Source organism: Pecten maximus, chromosome 10 (assembly GCF_902652985.1).
Source record: "Pecten maximus chromosome 10, xPecMax1.1, whole genome shotgun sequence".
In the NCBI taxonomy this organism is placed as follows: domain Eukaryota; kingdom Metazoa; phylum Mollusca; class Bivalvia; order Pectinida; family Pectinidae; genus Pecten; species Pecten maximus.
This window is the reverse complement of record NC_047024.1, coordinates 33,724,428-33,743,286: the sequence shown is the minus strand read 5'-3', so window position 1 is coordinate 33,743,286 and position 18,859 is coordinate 33,724,428. Positions and strand designations below refer to the sequence as shown.

The following is an 18,859-nucleotide window of genomic DNA, read 5'->3' as shown; positions in this document are numbered from 1 at the left end:
CATGTAGCGATTTGATCTGGATTAACATTACATGTAGCGATTTGATCTGGATTTACATCTAGGGTGTTGATTTGATCAGGATAAACATTACATGTAGCGATTTGATCTGGATTTACATCTAGGGTGTTGATTTGATCAGGATAAACATTACATGTAGCGATTTGATCTGGATTAACATTACATGTAGCGATTTGATCTGGATTAACATCATGGTTGTTGTTTTGATTTGTGTTTACATAAACGGTTGTTGATTTGATCTGGATTTACATTTACATTAGAGAAAGGTGCTAATTTGATCTGGATTTACATTAATGAGTATTGATTTGATCTGGGTTTACATTACAGAAAAGTGCTAATTTGATCTGGATTTACATTAATGAGTATTGATTTGATCTGGGTTTACATTACAGAAAAGTACTGATTTGATCTGGATTAACATTACGTGTGTTGATGTGATCTGGATAGGGTGAAGTCAACAAAAAATAAAACAAAGCGCAGAAAGAAAGATTAATCAAGAATGAAGGATACATATTCAACAAAGATCACAAGTATTGCAATGGGGACAACAGATTTGCCTTTTGAAGTATTCCACACACAGGAAACCTCTCGATTCTGTAGGATGGTCCACATTAGTCGCCTCCTACAATCGTGTTCTTAATCTGATCCCTTAACAGAAGTACCTTGATCAGAATATGGGTGTCTCTTATAACAGTCACCGAAATATAGCAGATATATCACACACCTTCATAATAATATTATTATCTCTTTTATAAGTAATGCAAGCGAGACAACTCTCATATAATCAGGTTAGAATCATTACATTTAGTAAGGCATACATACAAATGTACATGTATATATATATATACATAATTGTCAAGTAGTAATAACGACAGTACAGACAAGTAAATTGTCGAATTTTCGAGGCAATCTGCCCCTTTATCAAGACACAGGTAAATTACATACGATCACATATAGACGTATGTAATTTGCCTGTGTCTTGTCTTGATAAAGAGGCAGATTGCCTCGAAAATTCGACAATTTACTTGTCTGTACTGTCGTTATTACTACTTGACAATTATCTATTTCTAGTAATACGCATCCAACATTTGTTTGCTAGGATCCAGTACCTATATTGAATTATACCGTCGTTGTTACTTACTAGACCCTATATATCAAAAAGTTGTTTTCCTTCGTCATTTGTGTTGCTAAGTTATATATATCAAAAAGACAACTTTTTGACTCGTGCCCTGACAGGTCCTCGAACTCACGATCTACGGCACCCAATCGCCTAGCCAGAAATACCCGCAGCTTATACCGCTGCGCCACATCGGCGTTCTTGAAAAAAGAACGTTTCAATGGCGCAGTGATGGTCGGCCCGTATGGGGCGCCGTTTTACTATTTATTCCCATTTGGTGATATCACAGTGATATCACCTATTCGAATAGGTGATATCACCAATTCATTTTTCAAATACGTGATATCACCTATTCGAATAGGTGATATCACCAATTCGAATAGGTGATATCACCCATTCGAATAGGTGATATCACTTAATGAAACGAATAGGTGATATCACCAAATGGGAATAAATAGTAAAACGGCGCCCCATAGGCCCGATACCCTGCCATGATCATTGTGGAAGTCGTCAATACGATTATATGAATACCTGGATCGCAATGTATTTACATACATGGATACGAATTGTACATAAATTATATATATTTTTCTCGGTACAACTACGACAGGAAATTCAAATCTATATCTTCGGATCACCAATACATAGTGTATATGATACATTGTACTTATAAATAGATGTATAACATAGCAACACAAATGAAGGAAGACAACTTTTTGACTCGTGCCCTGACCGGGCCTCGAACTCATATATATTGTAAACGTTGATTTTTGAGAAATTGTCAAAACTGTTCATTTTTAAAGTAGATTTGAGATGAAGAATGTTTTTGTTCTGGTATATCGAAGGCGATCGCTAGAGTCTGAGTGTTATGCAAAAATAAATGAAATAGATATTAAATACATTTTTTGTAAATCAATAAATAAAGACGGATTTCGAGATATTCAATTGAAAAAAAGAAGTTTGCAATTAACAAGTTTGTGCTCCATATGATTTTTCTCTCAAACTAAATATACTAAATGCTGGTGTAACGCAAGGTTCCGTCCTTGAACCATTAATTACATTTTACACTCTACTGTTCTCCAATGGTCTCCAGACTTTGTGTGAAGTACATTTATATGTAACGTGGCGCTTAATAAAAAGGGCTCATTGTGATTCCTTACCTTTGATATTAACTTTAGGTACTTCAGCATGATACAGATTTCTGGAACATATCTGGGGCACTATTTTCTTATACATATTAACTTTAGACTGTGTCTAAAGTACATCATAAGAAAGCAACATTTCCACCTCTTTTTAATGAGCATTTTACAAATTTATACCTCAATTTCATAAAAAGTCTCCGTCAGGTTAAGTGAGGGTTTGTATCCCTGATACAATCTGTTGTAAAAACGTATAATCTAGCACTTTAATCTTGCACTCAAGTAGTTTTCTATACAAAAATATAATTTTTCTAACTTAATATAAACAAACAGATAGAATCGCGTGGAGACCTTTAATACGTAAGAGAAAATAAGACGATGAGTTCTATAAAGGAAGGTGTCTTCTTCGTCGACGAAATTCAGATGATGATGATGATGATGATGATGATGATGATGATGGTGATGATGATGATGATGATGGTGGTGGTGATGGTGGTGGTGGTGGTGGTGGTGATGATTATGATGATGATGGTGGTGGTGGTGGTGGTGGTGGTGGTGATGATGGTGATGATGATGATGATGATGGTGGTGGTGGTGGTGGTGGTGGTGGTGGTGGTGATGATGATGATGATGATGATGATGATGATGATGATGATGGTGGTGGTGGTGGTGGTGGTGGTGGTGGTGATGATGGTGATGATGATGATGATGATGATGATGATGATGATGGTGGTGGTGATGATGGTGGTGGTGATGATGACGACGATGACGACGACGACGACAAAGATAATGATGTACATTGTTGAGAGCATGCCTGTCAGGTCCTGGAAAGAAAGACCCTGCCTGCTGACCGGTAATATACGTACCGATGCAAATAATAATACAATGTATACATATATAGTAGATAAGTATGGTTTGTAATTAAATCATTTATACACGGCGCCTTCTTCAATAAATCTATCACAATATACCTGACGATAAATTTATAGACGGCGCGCCTACTTTGATAAATCTATCCACAAATACTTTCTAATTGGCACACATTTTACTGTAAACACAGCTATGTAAGATGAGGGGTAATTTTAGCGCATTTAGAACATCATCAAAAGTCAAAACCAAGTACATGTATGTATGGTCAAACAACAGTATACTTCCTAATAAGCTGACGAATCTTTTTTCTGGCTTCTTATAGTTAGACTTACGGAAAGAATAAAGATAAATTACATGTATAAACCGAATAACGAATATATATCTGAATAACTGTCGTAGGAAGTTATATTATGTCACAGTACGTGCTACAGTATTGACCGCTCACATCTATGGGGCGCCGTTTTACTATTTATTCCCATTTGGTGATATCACCTATTCAATCAGTGATATCACCTATTCGTTTCATTAAGTGATATCACCTATTCGAATGAGTGATATCACCTATTCGTTTCAATAAGTGATATCACCTATTCGAATGAGTGATATCACCTATTCGAATGAGTGATATCACCTATTCGAATGGGTGATATCACTCATTTGAATAGGTGATATCACCAAATGGGAATAAATAGTAAAACGGCGCCCCATACACATCATTACCCTAGCACCCACCCAACAAAATATTGATCACCAATTGACAGTTATACTTATCCCTCATCCCTTTCTTTCTTTCTTTCTTTCTTTCTTTCTTTCTTTTGTAGCAAAAAAGGGGAAAATTCAAAACAATATGCTTGTATTCAGTATACAAACATAAATTAATGAATCATGACTCTGCTACCAATAAAGGCTGTGGAACCATTATTGTGGAACAGGACCAGCTGAATATGATTTTGTGCAATATGATACATTTGGTTTGATATTTTCTTTCTTTCTTACTTCAGTGTGACTTAATGACTAATTTAAAATATGTCAGTGTGACTCCCCCGCCCCCCCCCCCCTCTCTCTCTCTCTCTCTCTCTCTCTCTCTCTCTCTCTCTCTCTCTCTCTCTCTCTCTCTCTCTCTCTCTCTCTCTCTCTCTCTCTATGTAGACTGATCGAAATGTGCAAGAAAACACTTATTAAATAAATTTGTTAATTGTATATTAGTTGGAGGTAATCGAGACCTTTAATATAGGCCCAATTGGATATACAGGTACATGTAGGCCCGACATGTAAACAAAAAACGTACTCTTGATTTGAATTTTGAGAACTTTCCCTATATTACGCTTGGTCTGTTGTGTGTAGTGTTTATGTCAAGTGCAAATGAGCTCAAACTCAAGGCTAAACCTTGAATAACATGTCGAGCGTGATTAGAATCTTCTTAGTATAGCTGTGTCAGTCGTCCACAGTATAAAATGTAATTTTTTTTAATTAAATCGCATTTTATTTGCATTCAATAATGAAATAAACTCATACAACATCTACCGCTACTGTCATCCCTCATCAAAGGTGGATCAATGAAATACCAAAGTGTCGCAAACCGAAAGTACTCGCGCACTCTTATAATTTCGAAATGCATCATGGGAGATTATCCGGACAGACAGGAATGTGGTAAATAGACCCACCATGTTGAAATCATTTACATATGTTTTTTGTCTTATCGAATTTCATTATTTAGGTTTGTGACAAATATTGCAAATGATGATGGTGCAATACACAGCTTATATAGGAGGTAAGAACTATCATTTACCTTGCACGTAAAAGATATGCATCAAATTGACGCGCATTCTCTTTGAAGCGGATATTTCGTCGCTCCACATGATAAAACATTGAACAGCTGATTGGCGATGTCGAGTGGATGAGGAAATTTCTCATTGTTTGTGAGAAACTGATTGGACTAAATGTCCAGATCTTATATAAATGGACAACTAGAGATATGAAGATGAAATGGGATCTTGCAAGAATTCGTAATTTACTGGGGCCTTATAGTTATCCTTAAATGCACTTTCACTGACCTAACGTCATCTGAGGCCATGGAGGTATCGGAGAGTGCTGAGGCGAGCAGTTCTCTATCTGATGTGTACGCCAGGAGAAGCAGATTGACCTCGACACACTACCTCAACCAGTCCACTGATGTTGTGGACAGTCAGGGGTCAACGACAAATAGCATGGACTTCGGGGCAGGAGTGATGGCGGCTTCAAGTTCCACTGGTTTCCGGGGGGAGAGGGATTTGATTGACAGTTCGCACAGCGAGGAAATGTTTACACCTGTCAAACACATAAAAGGTATGCAAATATCTTAAGTTCAACGACCGGTACAATCAAAAGCTTGACAGTTGTGCGTACACATCACAATGTACGTAATGTAATTAAAAAACATAAGATCTGTCAAACATGGTTGGCTGTTTGAGGATAAATAACAAACTAGAGCAATGGAGGGTATTATCGTCAGGTTAAGTATGACTGCTTCATTACCAGTGAATACTGTTCATAAAAATAAAATAACTGTTGTAGGTTAAGCTTAGGCTAGTGTTGTGTTTACCCGAGTCTGACTCGTTGAGCGTTTGTCACTTATACGAGGGAACATACTTTATTTGTATTTCCGGCCGAACAGAGGCAGTTATCGTCACCGTCAATATTTTCATGCGTTTTGAAATGTTTCTTGTTATAAACACAAAAAATATCATGTCTACGTTTAAAGAACATGCATTGATCAACAAAAAAAAATGCATTTAAACCGTTTACAAATATGCAACCGGGCAATTATCATTGTCGGAAATGTTTTGGGTTTCTGCACGTGCTGCCCTAGCTTTCAAGCACTTTGCAACAGTGAAAATTACATTCAACATCGATCTTACGTATGCTAATACAATATTACGATATCAATAAATAACAGATGAAACTTGGAAGACACAGATCAAATACTGATCTTTTAAAATCAAATCTTTAATTTAGAACAAACAATTGGGTCTTCTAAAAGACTAGGTTATTTATTTTGATTATGCAAAACTGACGATAACTGCCTCCAGTGTACCAAATTGTGGCAGTTATCGTCAGGCCGATTTACGGCATCGAAGAAGCCCGGATGTACATACAACGCGGGTCAACTTAGCAGACGCGGCGGAACTTCACATATTTCACAAACATTCCAATGTTTGCTTCGAGATTTGGATATTGATAGGAGAAATATGATGCACTTACCTTATTAAGTGACGTAAGAACATCAAAAAATTATGACGTGAAGATTATTAAAATATTTAAACGTAAATATTATCTGTTAGGAAACTTTGTCTGAATGAAAATAAGGCCAGAAACGTTCTAAAAAATCACAAATTTGTTCAATGAAAACAACAGCAATTTGACTTCAACATTTAATGAAATATTCAAAACTTTTGTAAAAACTGACGATAACAACCGCCTGACGATAATACCCTCCATTGCTCTACTTTAAATGGGAAAAAAATGCACTCAAGTAAAAAAAACTTAACATAATGGCAAAAAAAATCACATAACAGCAAAAACTTTTCACTTAAGTACAAATCTTTTGCACTGAAGTACCAAAACGACACTTGAAGAAGTATCTTTAAAAAAAGATAAACGGCAATAGTTTTAATGCTGGTGGCATGGTTTAAAACATCCCAATTTTTTTTTATTAGCACTTAAGCTTGTTATGTTTGTGCACGATTTAGGTTGAAGTTAAACAAATATAGAACATATGACAAGGAAAGTGATAATGACCATCAAAGTAGAAGTTTTGTAATCACTTCTTTATTTTTCATTTCACACAAGGATCTTGGTCAAGTTTAATTAACACATCACGGTCAAGTTTAATTAACACATCACTAGCTATAGGACACACTACGATAGTATGAACGATTTGACACTGGTCAATATGAAATTGATAGAACTTAGCTCTACGGTTGACCAATAATTGTGCTTCATTTCGGAACAGTCAAATTTGAAATTTCTGGTGTGTCATGTAACACTATATGTATAACTACTGTCACCATAAAATAATCTCTGCTGCTTGTGTCTAAGTGGAGAGGGCATCTTATATAATTACTAGCTGTATTTCTGAGGCATATGGGAATACTTTTCCCTTTAACCCCTATTGACCATATTGGACTTGAAATTATGAAAGAAAGGCGGAGTCCACTAAAGTTTCTTAGGGTTAAAAGGGTTAATGGCTTCATAAGTAGCACGTTCGATAGCTAGACTAGAATCTGCATGGATTATTTTCAGTGTGTTATTTTCATCGGTTCACTTTTGAGTTCCTACTGATAAATAATTACCATTTTACAGAAGAAAATGTGATCCAGGCTGCTGCAGCTGACTCCAACAGTCCTAAGCAGACTTTTGTTCCCTGTAAAGTGTGTGGAGACAAAGCATCTGGTTTCCACTATGGTGTCACATCTTGTGAAGGGTGTAAGGTAAAATAAAGTTGATTATCTCCCTTTTCTAGAATGATTGATGATCCATATAAAGATAATTTAAATAGATAATAAATAAAAACTGAGATTCATTATATGTGCTATTATTAGGCCTAGGTGAAATGAAATCAAGATCAGACTTTTGTAGTTGACGTCTTTTTAGTTTATGGAGTTGATATTTAAAAAACAGAACTTTAATTACAGTTGTGAAGGACGTTGCACAATGTATCAGTTTTGAAAAGTTAAATAATTCTGCAATATTCGTGTATGAAAGCAAGTAGTCAAATCGTCATATTATTTACTAAAAGTCTAAGGACTAAATATCAATTAACATGCATATCTTTATGCAAATTACAAAATAAGGACTACTATTATAGACTTTTCCCTGTAAATGTAAATCTAACATATATATGCATGTAATGTAATAATATACAGATCCAGATATCAATCTAGAATGCATTTTTGGGATGCAATACTGGGAAAGTCACTTTTATCACAATTTTATCATACGTAATTTGTATGTGATGTAATAAATAACTACTGCTTTATTCAGGAGTAAATATTCATATGTTATTAAAACTACCAGGTATATTTAATACTGCAGATGATCTGTTTTCTCAATTCAGGGTTTTTTCCGTCGGAGCATACAGAAGCAGATCGAGTATCGCTGTCTGAGAGATGGGAAATGTATGGTGATCAGGTTAAACCGCAATCGATGTCAGTACTGCCGTTTTAAGAAGTGCCTGGCAGTGGGCATGTCTCGAGACTGTAAGTTTTACAAATACTGACATCTAAGGTAAACCAGTTAACACATGTGTGACTACCATATAGCCTCCAGCATGTTATGTTATCATTAGTTGTTATTTTACCATCAGAAACGTAACTTTGTTAGGTTCAAAAAGTAGTGGTTGGGAAATGATCTGCATTGTAGTTGACAAGGTATTTATAAGGTTCAAAGGAGCTATAGTTAAGAAGTTTTCGTTCAACTTAATGGTTTTAGAAGATTGTTAATAAAAAAAGACTATTGAACATAATCTCCAAAATTAATAAGAATTGCATATTCATATTCCTTTTGGTAAGATTTTTAGCCCACCATCATCAGATGGTGGGCTATTCAAATCGCCCTGCGTCCGTGGTCCGTCGTCCGTCCGTCCGTCCGTCCCTCCGTCCGTCCCTCCGTCCGTCCGTCCCTCCGTCCGTCCGTAAACAATTCTTGTTATCGCTAATCCTCAGAAAGTACTAAAGAGATCTTTCTCAAACTTCATATGTAGGTTCCCCTTGGTGCCTAGTTATGCATATTGCATTTTGGGACCGATCGAAAAACAACATGGCCGACAGGCAGCCATCTTGGATTTTGACAATTGAAGTTTGTTATCGCTATTTCTGAGAAAGTACTGAAGGGATCTTTCTCAAATTTCATATGTAGGTTCCCCTTGGTGCCTAGTTATGCATATTGCATTTTGGGACCGATCGAAAAACAACATGGCCGACAGGCAGCCATCTTGGATTTTGACCATTGAAGTTTGTTATCGCTATTTCTGAGAAAGTACAGAAGGGATCTTTCTCAAATTTCATATGTAGGTTCCCCTTGGTGCCTAGTTATGCATATTGCATTTTGGGACCGATCGAAAAACAACATGGCCGACAGGCAGCCATCTTGGATTTTGACCATTGAAGTTTGTTATCGCTATTTCTGAGAAAGTACTGAAGGGATCTTTCTCAAATTTCATATGTAGGTTCCCCTTGGTGCCTAGTTATGCATATTGCATTTTGGGACCGATCGGAAAACAAGATGGCTGACAGGCAGCCATCTTGGATTTTGACCATTGAAGTTTGTTATCGCTATTTCTGAGAAAGTACTGAAGGGATCTTTCTCAAATTTCATATGTAGGTTCCTCTTGGTGCCTAGTTATGCATATTGCATTTTGGGACCGATCGGAAAACAACATGGCCGACAGGCAGCCATCTTGGATTTTGACCATTGAAGTTTGTTATCGCTATTTCTGAGAAAGTACTGAAGGGATCTTTCTCAAATTTCATATGTAGGTTCCCCTTGGTGCCGAGTTATGCATATTGCATTTTGGGACCGATCGGAAAACAACATGGCCGACAGGCAGCCATCTTGGATTTTGACCATTGAAGTTTGTTATCGCTATTTCTGAGAAAGTACTGAAGGGATCTTTCTCAAATTTCATATCTAGGTTCCCCTTGGTGTCTTATTATGCATATTGCATTTTGGGACCGATCGGAAAACAAGATGGCCGACAGGCAGCCATCTTGGATTTTGACCATTGAAGTTTGTTATCGCTATTTCTGAGAAAGTACTGAAGGGATCTTCCTCAAATTTCATATGTAGGTTCCCCTTGGTGCCTAGTTATGCATATTGCATTTTGAGACCAATCAGAAAACAAGATGGCCGACAGGCAGCCATCTTTGATTTTGACAAATGAAGTTTGTTATCACTATTTCTGAGGAAGTACTGAAGGGATCATTCTCAAATTTCATATGTAGGTTCCCCTTGGTGCCTAGTTATGCATATTGCATTTTGAGACCAATCAGAAAACAACATGGCCGACAGGCAGCCATCTTGGATTTTATTTTTATTTTTCAAATTCAGCTGCATTTAGTAATTAACTGCAAATTGCATGAAAAGTGTAAAAAATACTGTTTTAAGACCCCATCATATTTTGTATTAACAGCTGTACGTTACGGTCGTGTGCCAAAACGTTCCAAAAGCCAAGACGATCAGTGTGTTACATCTACAGACCAGAACCTGGATCAGACAGACTTGGAAAACAAACAACTTGCTATCTACGACATCATTCTCAGTGTCTCACAGGCTCACCATGCCAACTGTACTGTAACTGAGGATAAAGTCAAGCATATACAGAAGAAACAGTCTACCCTGGTAAGTATACAGTGCTGGGGTCAGGGCATACAAATTAAAGGGTTAACATGTACAGCTAAATACAATTATTATAGAATTAAATCAAATATGAAATCATTACAATACATGACAGATGTCCAAGTTGTCCAAAACCCTGTCTGGTGTTGATAAAAATGCAGCGCCTGTGAGATGAAGTTTTGTGAGAGTGACTTCAGCTACACCAGGGCAAATGTGATCATCACCAATGTTTTCTGTGGAAATACCACACTGATCATCAGGTATGATGCCTAATGCTGAAGTGTAAGTGTTAAATGACAAAGACTTCGATCACATTATTATTGGCCTATATAGCTATTATCCAGTGAAATCATCTTGGTAACATTTTTGCATTCTTTATAAGTTGTTTGATTTCCATGGACAAGTATTTTGTGTTTGTATCAGTAAAAACTAGTTCACAGGTATTATACTTTGCGAAACATCTCTGTAAATATTCTGCAAGAAACAGTTCGAAACATCTATACATTTAAGTGATGTACAATGTACAATATACATTGTACATCTATAATTCAGGTTATAAATATTCACAGAGTATATATTTTCATACTATATTTAATGACCTCAAATATAGCAAAATCAAATCACTGAGAATATTTCCAACTATACAAATATATACCCTAGAGCATTTTCCATTGGCTGCACCAGTAAGAAACCAATTGTAACATCGTGATATGGACAATTACATTACATCAAGAAGTGAAAATGGTACAACAAAATGGCTACCACTTGTAGAATTTGTCCTCAACAATTTGACTGTAAAATCTGTCAAAATATCAATTTTTCTTGTAAAGGAAAATAAAAACTTTTACGAATTGACCACATCTAATATTCTATGCATATTGTTCAGATGCAGCAGATACCCATCCCCACCACCCCTGTCCAGTTTACAGATGAGGAGTTGGAAGCACAGAAGTTGTCCATGTGGTTGTGTCTCGCTTCCCTGATCACACCAACAATTAACAGTGTAGTGGAGTTTGGCAAGCGTATACCAGGTATATCCCAAATAGTGTTATATGCTGATCATTCAGGAAATTGCCTCTGCACTGATCGACATACATTTAAATTTACCTTAACGTGTATTAATATTTACAAACATTGCTGGATATCTTACAGCGTAATATTCCTTACTGCATTTTCATCCTTATGATGAATACTTAAAATTTGTAGATCTATATTTCTTTGTCTGTTCACTATTGCCTTGAGTTATTGATCAACAGTGACGATCAATCATGACTTTAAAGTGATTCCTAACGGAACCAGTTACCATAAAAAATTCTTTCGTCACTGTAGTGATACTTGTTATAAACATTCAAAACACATGTTCTCAAGCTGTCTAAATCAATCACTACTTCACCAGTAACAGGCTATTTTGATTGAAATGGCTAGCTAGATATAACTGAGATTACTTTAATAGAAAAGAGAAATATTTATGATTTAAAGTATTAAAGTACAATTCACACCTGTAAATGTACCTATTTTATTTGAAGGTTTTTCAGACCTCTCTCAGGACGATCAGCTCATCCTTATCAAGGGCAGCTTCTTTGAGGTGTGGCTCACCAGAATGGCGCGCATGTTCAACAAACATGAAGGCTTTCTGACATTTGAGGAGGGCAACATGATACAGCGCGAGGAATTGTCTGTTGTATTTTCTGTAAGTTTAACATACTGACTGATCTTAGTAAAGTATCTATTGATTGGTACAAATACATACATTTGTAGTCCAGTATTCTTCCCTATTTGCATACTAGTTCAACATGTACAGTCTTCATTGTTCTTTGTAGTAAAGTACATTGTAGATTTGTTGTTCCAGATTCCCCTAAAGGTAATATATAGTATCATGATGTATAAGATTATTACTCTCATAGCTTTGCCATTCATCACAAAATAATTAAATGATGATTGATTATATAAATGTTTCAAATGTCAATACAAATTTTAATGTACTACAAAAATAAAAAATGATTGAACCTAAAAATTAACATCACCAATCCGCACAGCAACGCTGTTTTTAATTGTATCCATATATAAAAGTCTGTGAAAATTCCAATGATATTCTGAATGATGTTAATTATTCTTAAAACTGTACTCATTATATGCTGTCTATTTACAAAGTATGCAATTTGAAATCACAACCACAAACATATCCTTGTTTACCTCTACTATTAATCCTAAGCAGATCAAGAACCTTTATCTGTATAGACTATTTATTATAATAAAGAAAGTCTGGTTGAGGTAATATTCTCCATACATCTTTTCTGACTTTCCAGCCGGAGTTTGTGTCCTGTATGTTTGACTTGGCTATAAGCTTTAACCAACTTAACCTTAACGACACAGAGATTGGTCTCTTTGCTGCTATAGTGCTGGCTACTCCAGGTAAGCTGTATACTGTAAAATGATGTGATTCCTGTTTCATCTTCACTTGATTAAAGCTGATATCCCATATCATTTCAGATTATTAACAGACCAGGACTTAAGGATAAAACAATCACTAATGCACTGATATATGATTTTGATAAAAATTGATGCTATTTGTCAAGATATTCTTGTGGTTCTAGCATGTTTTTATTATGAATGCACATTCTACTCCACTTAATTTTTTTTTCAAACTCAGATCGGCGAGGCCTAGGTGATATGAAGTCGGTTGAAAAAATCCAGGACAAGCTGATAGAGGCCCTTAAACTACAAATCTGTCGAAACCATTCAACAGAGGAGAACTTGTTTGGTACTACCATTGTGAAGCTACCACAGCTGCGATCCCTAGGGAGTCAGCACAGTGATATAATACAGTGGTACCGTGCCCAGTGGCAAAGAATCAGGTTACCTCCCCTGTTCTCAGAAATCTACGATATACCAAAGCATGCAGATGATTCTTGATTATGGTGTCACAATAAGCTGATTCTAAATACTTGGTGACCTGTGAAGATCCACTGGACACCCAGGAGATTAACATTACTGGGTGATATCTCTTGGGAGGAAGACAATTACCTGATTTTGTGACATATATGTCTTAAGCAGATTTTGGAACTGGTTGGGTTGGTTTCAGGTCATTTTGAAGATTGTAATGAGTAAGGAAAACCCCAAGGGTTTATATCATGTTACACTGAAATGGCAATATATCTAGTACATATTTAGCTAGTTTTTATCTAACTAGTGAAGGCTGATCAGAGGTTTTTACTGAAAAGTTCATAATCTACCTCACTTGTATTTACAGATTAAAATCATTTTTCTTCCTTTCACTAAATATTGGCAAAATCTACCAAAGAAGCCTCTCACTAGAATGTGGGAAATTTTACACCTGTATGGAGTGTTTTTACATTTAGCCCATTTGACCGTTGGCAGCTTATCAAATCTGGTTTTACAGGCTGGTCAGGTATAAAACCCAGTTCCTGGGTGCCTTAGCTTTCATCTGCCCTAGTATATTTCAAGTCTGGTTTGTTACCAAAATAACCTCAACTGTTAATTAAGTATCAGTATAACAAACAGGGTCATATTAACTTAAATTTGTTTAATATGTTAAACCCTCCACAAGAAATTTCACACAATTTACTTATTAAGCATCATGAAAATGAAACGATGTATTAGTTTTGATAGAAAAGTCACATGATACCAATGTCATCTAGTATTACACATACCATAGATAATGAGTCGGCTGGATCACTACGCTTTGTACAACCCTTTGTCACGCTGTTAAATACTGTGCTGATACACATTTTTTACAGTACAACATTGTGCTGCATACAATGTGCTGCATACAAATGTATTTATTGTAGTTTTTAGTATATTGTTTAATCATCGCGTTAATTTGTTTAAAAAAAAATTTGAGCTATACATTTATTGCGCCAAAATAACTATGTTGACAGTGTGATCTTAATTTTATTGGGATGTGTCATAAAATCTGTTTGTGACTTTACAGAATTCATCTAACATTAGAATTCCTGGTGTAAATGTGATCAGATCTTTTAAACATTAAATTACCTTATATGATGAAAATTTTATTCATAAAAAATGTTCCTGATCCGGAATTTATGTCAAGATGTCAGTTAGAAAAGAAAAGAAAAATGGCAGGCATAAACAAAAATGTGAATATTTAATAACGACTTAAGATGTTATTTTGTAACTAAGCATCATATCAGTATTTTTTTAATAGATATATTATGATTATTTCAAGAAAGGACTTGTAAGAGTATTAGCAAACAGTTCATTTTCTAAGAATAGTTTAGTTTAAACCAAGTGTCATTAATGGAATCACAATTTACATGTTTTAATATATATATATATGCAAACAAGTGTTGTGGTCAGTTTTCGAATTTTACTTCGTCCTCAACTCAGGTTTAATTAAAAGATTGTCTTCGGTCATGTTTGGTAGGAATTGTCTGTTGTAAGGTCGTCTATAAAATGGCCAGTCTTGATATGCTCAGGTGAATCTTTGCATTAGTTGGTTTAAACCTCTGATCAGCTTCCACAGTAACTCAGCATTGTTAATATTTCCATATCAGTATCACGTCATATATGTGTGTAGCTAGACTCCATGAGTTTATACTTTTTGATGTATTGTTGTATTGACTGGTTGTATAACAAACCAAGAAAATCTATATATAGCGCTTATTTTTTTAACTGCTAGAAAATAATTAAGGAATCAAACAGAATCAACATCAAGTGTTTTCATATTATTGTTTTTATTATTGTTGTTTTAAAATCTTGTTTTGTTTTCAATTACTATAATGGATAAGATGATGATGATCAACTCCAGTGTATGTATATATTGCTGTAAAGTGCAATTTTGTTTCACCAGGAGTTGGCTTAAACTGATCTTTACTACAATTACCAGTGTTTTTGTTAATGATTTTTACTTGTTTACATATTACTTGTTTATATTTTGTTGTACATTTTCAGCTGTAGAAGGAATATAAAAAGAATATTAGATTTTATTTTTTTCAACTGAATCTGAAGTATTTTCAAATATAATTATAGTTCTAATTTGTCTGTTATAATATACTGCAAACAATCTTATATTAGCACAGTAACGAGAGCAAGGTTTTTATGTATATTCTGCAATCATAGATTAACTGCACTTTTCAATTTTGAAGGCAGATTTGATCTGCTTGTTTACTTAAGCTGTCTCCAGTCTATCTATGGAAACATGGGATAACTTGGAACCTAGAGTATGTTTAATAGTTTAAACCTTTTATTACCGATATTAGTGATTCTTTTGAATTCAAATTTTCAGAAGCACAGCCTGACAAATTCAAGTACCACCAGGTGAAATCTTGTTATACTGCCACCAGTAAAATTTGCACATTTTCAGTTTGGCACTGTATCAAAGGAAACTCTGGAGAGAAAAATGGAATCTTGAACTGTGTACAGATTTGGCAGTTTACCATTATGAACTCAGCTGGACAGGTTCTTTGGCCAGGAAGTAAAATGGCTATAAATCTCTGTTTGCACTACATATCACAATTACACACAGTGGTATTCATCTTACTGTATGTTCTGCAGTTGGTGTTGATACATTATTGAATACAGTCATGTTCAGAAAAAATGATTAACACAGCTAGAGTTTCTAGTCCTGACAGTAGGTATTGAAACTGTAGCATCACTGAATTTAAAGTTTGTCAACAGTTTAGCTTCTACTGTTTATCTGTAGGTTGAACCCTTCGAATTAATTTCTCAAAACCTTTTCCAATCACTCGATAAAAAGGCATCCTTTTGCTTCTGACAATGAAAGATTTCTGTTTTATATATTGTTTTATTGATTTTAATTAACAAATTATAAGCAACGATTAAACGTGCAGATTAAGTTTTATAACAGATTAGTGCTATCACACCTATTGTTTTTGTTTGTTTTAGGGAAGGAGAAATACTTACTTGGTATTCAAGAGGGTTTGGGATAGGATAGAATTATGTTATTTCATTATTAATGTTTTTGTAAAGTTTTTACTGTGATGGTCAGCCATATTGGGGGCATGACCTGTGGGTTCTGATTTAAGATAATGAAGGCCAGTGACTTTTAAAATTGTTAGGATGAGCTCAATGTTCATTGTTATACATTTTATATAAGATATCTCTGTGTTAACAGGTGTATAATCCATTTCATATTGATAACTAGTTTTGAAATTACAGTTGTAATTTAGGTATCTAGATTATCTACATTGTATAGACGACACAGATCTAGAAGTAACACTGATATCTACCCATTAGAGTACATTGGTACATGTAGTACTATCATATAGATAATGAGAAAAAAAACTTGCCTGTGTCCATCATAAATAATTCCAATATAATAAAGGATTTCTAGCTTTTAATCTGTCTAAAATACATGTACATACTTAACCCATTGTGCAGCAACATTCATCCTTTAGCTGTCACTCAACTTCTCATTTAAAAAAGATATACAGAATGGCCGAGTAGATTTTTTTGACACAAGGCATCATTTGCTATGGGACTCTGTGTTAAGAACCACAAATTGTTGATAAATACACAAAATGACATCTCATATTATAATAATCAGCAAAAAGGCCTCAATCAGAAATACTGGTATGCTTCTGACCTCAACTACCGGGTATATTACACTTCAGAAACACAAACTTCAAAGTGAGCTTTTTAAGACCGTTGTTTAATACTTTTCAGCATAAAGGACTTGTTAAATGGGGTTTTGGTTTAATTAGAAACAGTTTTTGAATGAACATATCTAATATGGTAAATTGTATAACTGAAACTGCTTTAAATAAAATTATGTTCCTTTTGATGACTTTTAATCAAGGCTCTAATTTTAGTTACACTCCATGAAGCTTGGATTCATTATGCTTGTATTCTATTCTCTGGTTAAACATTCATAATCATTTTGTCACAAATTCCTACACAATTTTAATGTTTTTCAGCGTTAAAGAAATATACACCAATCAGGTTTATGGAATGGGTTAAGTCTTGTCACCCTTGTTCAAGGTTTGAGTTCTTGTCTCAGCTTTATTTTCCATTTATATGCTACATTAACTTTTCAGTCATTATGACAATAAGTACTAGTATTTCTCAGGACACTGTTTCACCCCGAACTTTACATTTGTGCTGTGTATATATATATATATATATATATACAAAGATCACCTGTGTGTGGTTTATAATCCTCTACCTGAACATGGTGAAACGGCTTGTGTACTGTTTGATATATATTTTCTGTCATATTTAAAAAAAAACCACTAAGCTGGACTATTGTTATGTATATTAACAGTTATTTCATAAACTCTACACACTTTTGTTGAGCCGGTGAAATTTGCATAATTCCCAGCTTGTGGGGATGGATTTGTTACAAGAATGAGGAGATGTATATAGAAATCTCTTAAGGATCTGATTTTCATATTTGTATATTGTAACCATACATAACATTTCAAAGCTATTTACCACAATGACTAGAACTAGATTTAGATTGAGAAATATTTACTAGATGTGAATTTTTACACCTATTTGAGAATGAACTTTTTGAATGACAATATTTTTTTATTATCCAATGAATACCGGTTACTTACAACTAATTTACCATATAAAGTTATTTATGCTTACCGTACATAAATTATACATTCTCCAAGGATGTTCCTAACAGTTTGTTTTACATCTTCATTGATTTTGCACTGTCAAGTCATTATGACCTTTGAATTCGAATTTTCCCACTGCCAAATACTGTCAGATTGATAATCTGTGCATGAAATATGTTTGCTGGCTGTTGACAGAGTTGGGATAAGTTGTTTAAGAACATTCATGATATGTGTCAATCACCAATACTACCCGGTAAAAGTACAAAATGAACTATTCCAATATTTAGTTTATCTATAAACACTTCATCAGAGTTGTGTTATGCTTTTTGCATGTTGGAAAGTGAAATATTTTTGAAGATAATTCCTCTGTATGGTCCAAGATTTTGAAAATCTTGTCACTTAAAAAAATCTTCTAAATATATATTTTTTTCTTTTAAATCAATTAATTATATATTTTTTGTATAACCACAAGATCACTCTGGACGTTTTGATATGTTATTATTAATCAATAAGGAGTACATAGATTATGTTGGTAATACCATTTATACTAGTCAAATTAGGGGATGTTTTTAATGCTACCTTTTAGTATAAAAAATAGTAGGTAAACTATTATTTTACATATTATAGTAAGTTTGATCAGGTTATGTTTGGTTTGGTTTGGTTTATTTTTTTTAACGTCCTATTAACAGCCAGGGTCATTTAAGGACGTGCCAGGTTTTGGAGGTGAAGGAAAGCCGGAGTACTCGGAGAAAAACCACACAGATTTAAATAATTAA

General features: G+C 34.7%; 1 protein-coding gene across 1 annotated transcript; it reads left to right on the top strand.

Moving 5' to 3' along the window:
• The first annotated feature begins 4,790 nt into the window (after nt 1-4,790).
• Nucleotides 4,791-17,738, top strand: LOC117335424 (ecdysone-induced protein 78C-like). The gene is made up of 8 exons (XM_033895399.1): nt 4,791-5,469; nt 7,486-7,613; nt 8,240-8,381; nt 10,313-10,521; nt 11,405-11,549; nt 12,045-12,208; nt 12,825-12,930; nt 13,169-17,738. Exons 1-8 carry the CDS (start codon nt 5,217-5,219, stop codon nt 13,429-13,431), a joined length of 1,410 nt encoding a protein of 469 aa, XP_033751290.1. The 5' UTR covers nt 4,791-5,216; the 3' UTR covers nt 13,432-17,738.
• Nucleotides 17,739-18,859: the final 1,121 nt, after the last annotated feature.

Bases quoted from the DNA above. Each gene is read 5' to 3' on its own strand.
- LOC117335424 (XM_033895399.1), top strand. From the start codon at position 5,217: ATGGAGGTATCGGAGAGTGCTGAGGCGAGCAGTTCTCTATCTGATGTG. The intron at 7,614-8,239 runs GTAAAATAAAGT...TTCTCAATTCAG, and splicing joins CATCTTGTGAAGGGTGTAAG to GGTTTTTTCCGTCGGAGCAT. The intron at 12,931-13,168 runs GTAAGCTGTATA...TTTCAAACTCAG, and splicing joins TATAGTGCTGGCTACTCCAG to ATCGGCGAGGCCTAGGTGAT.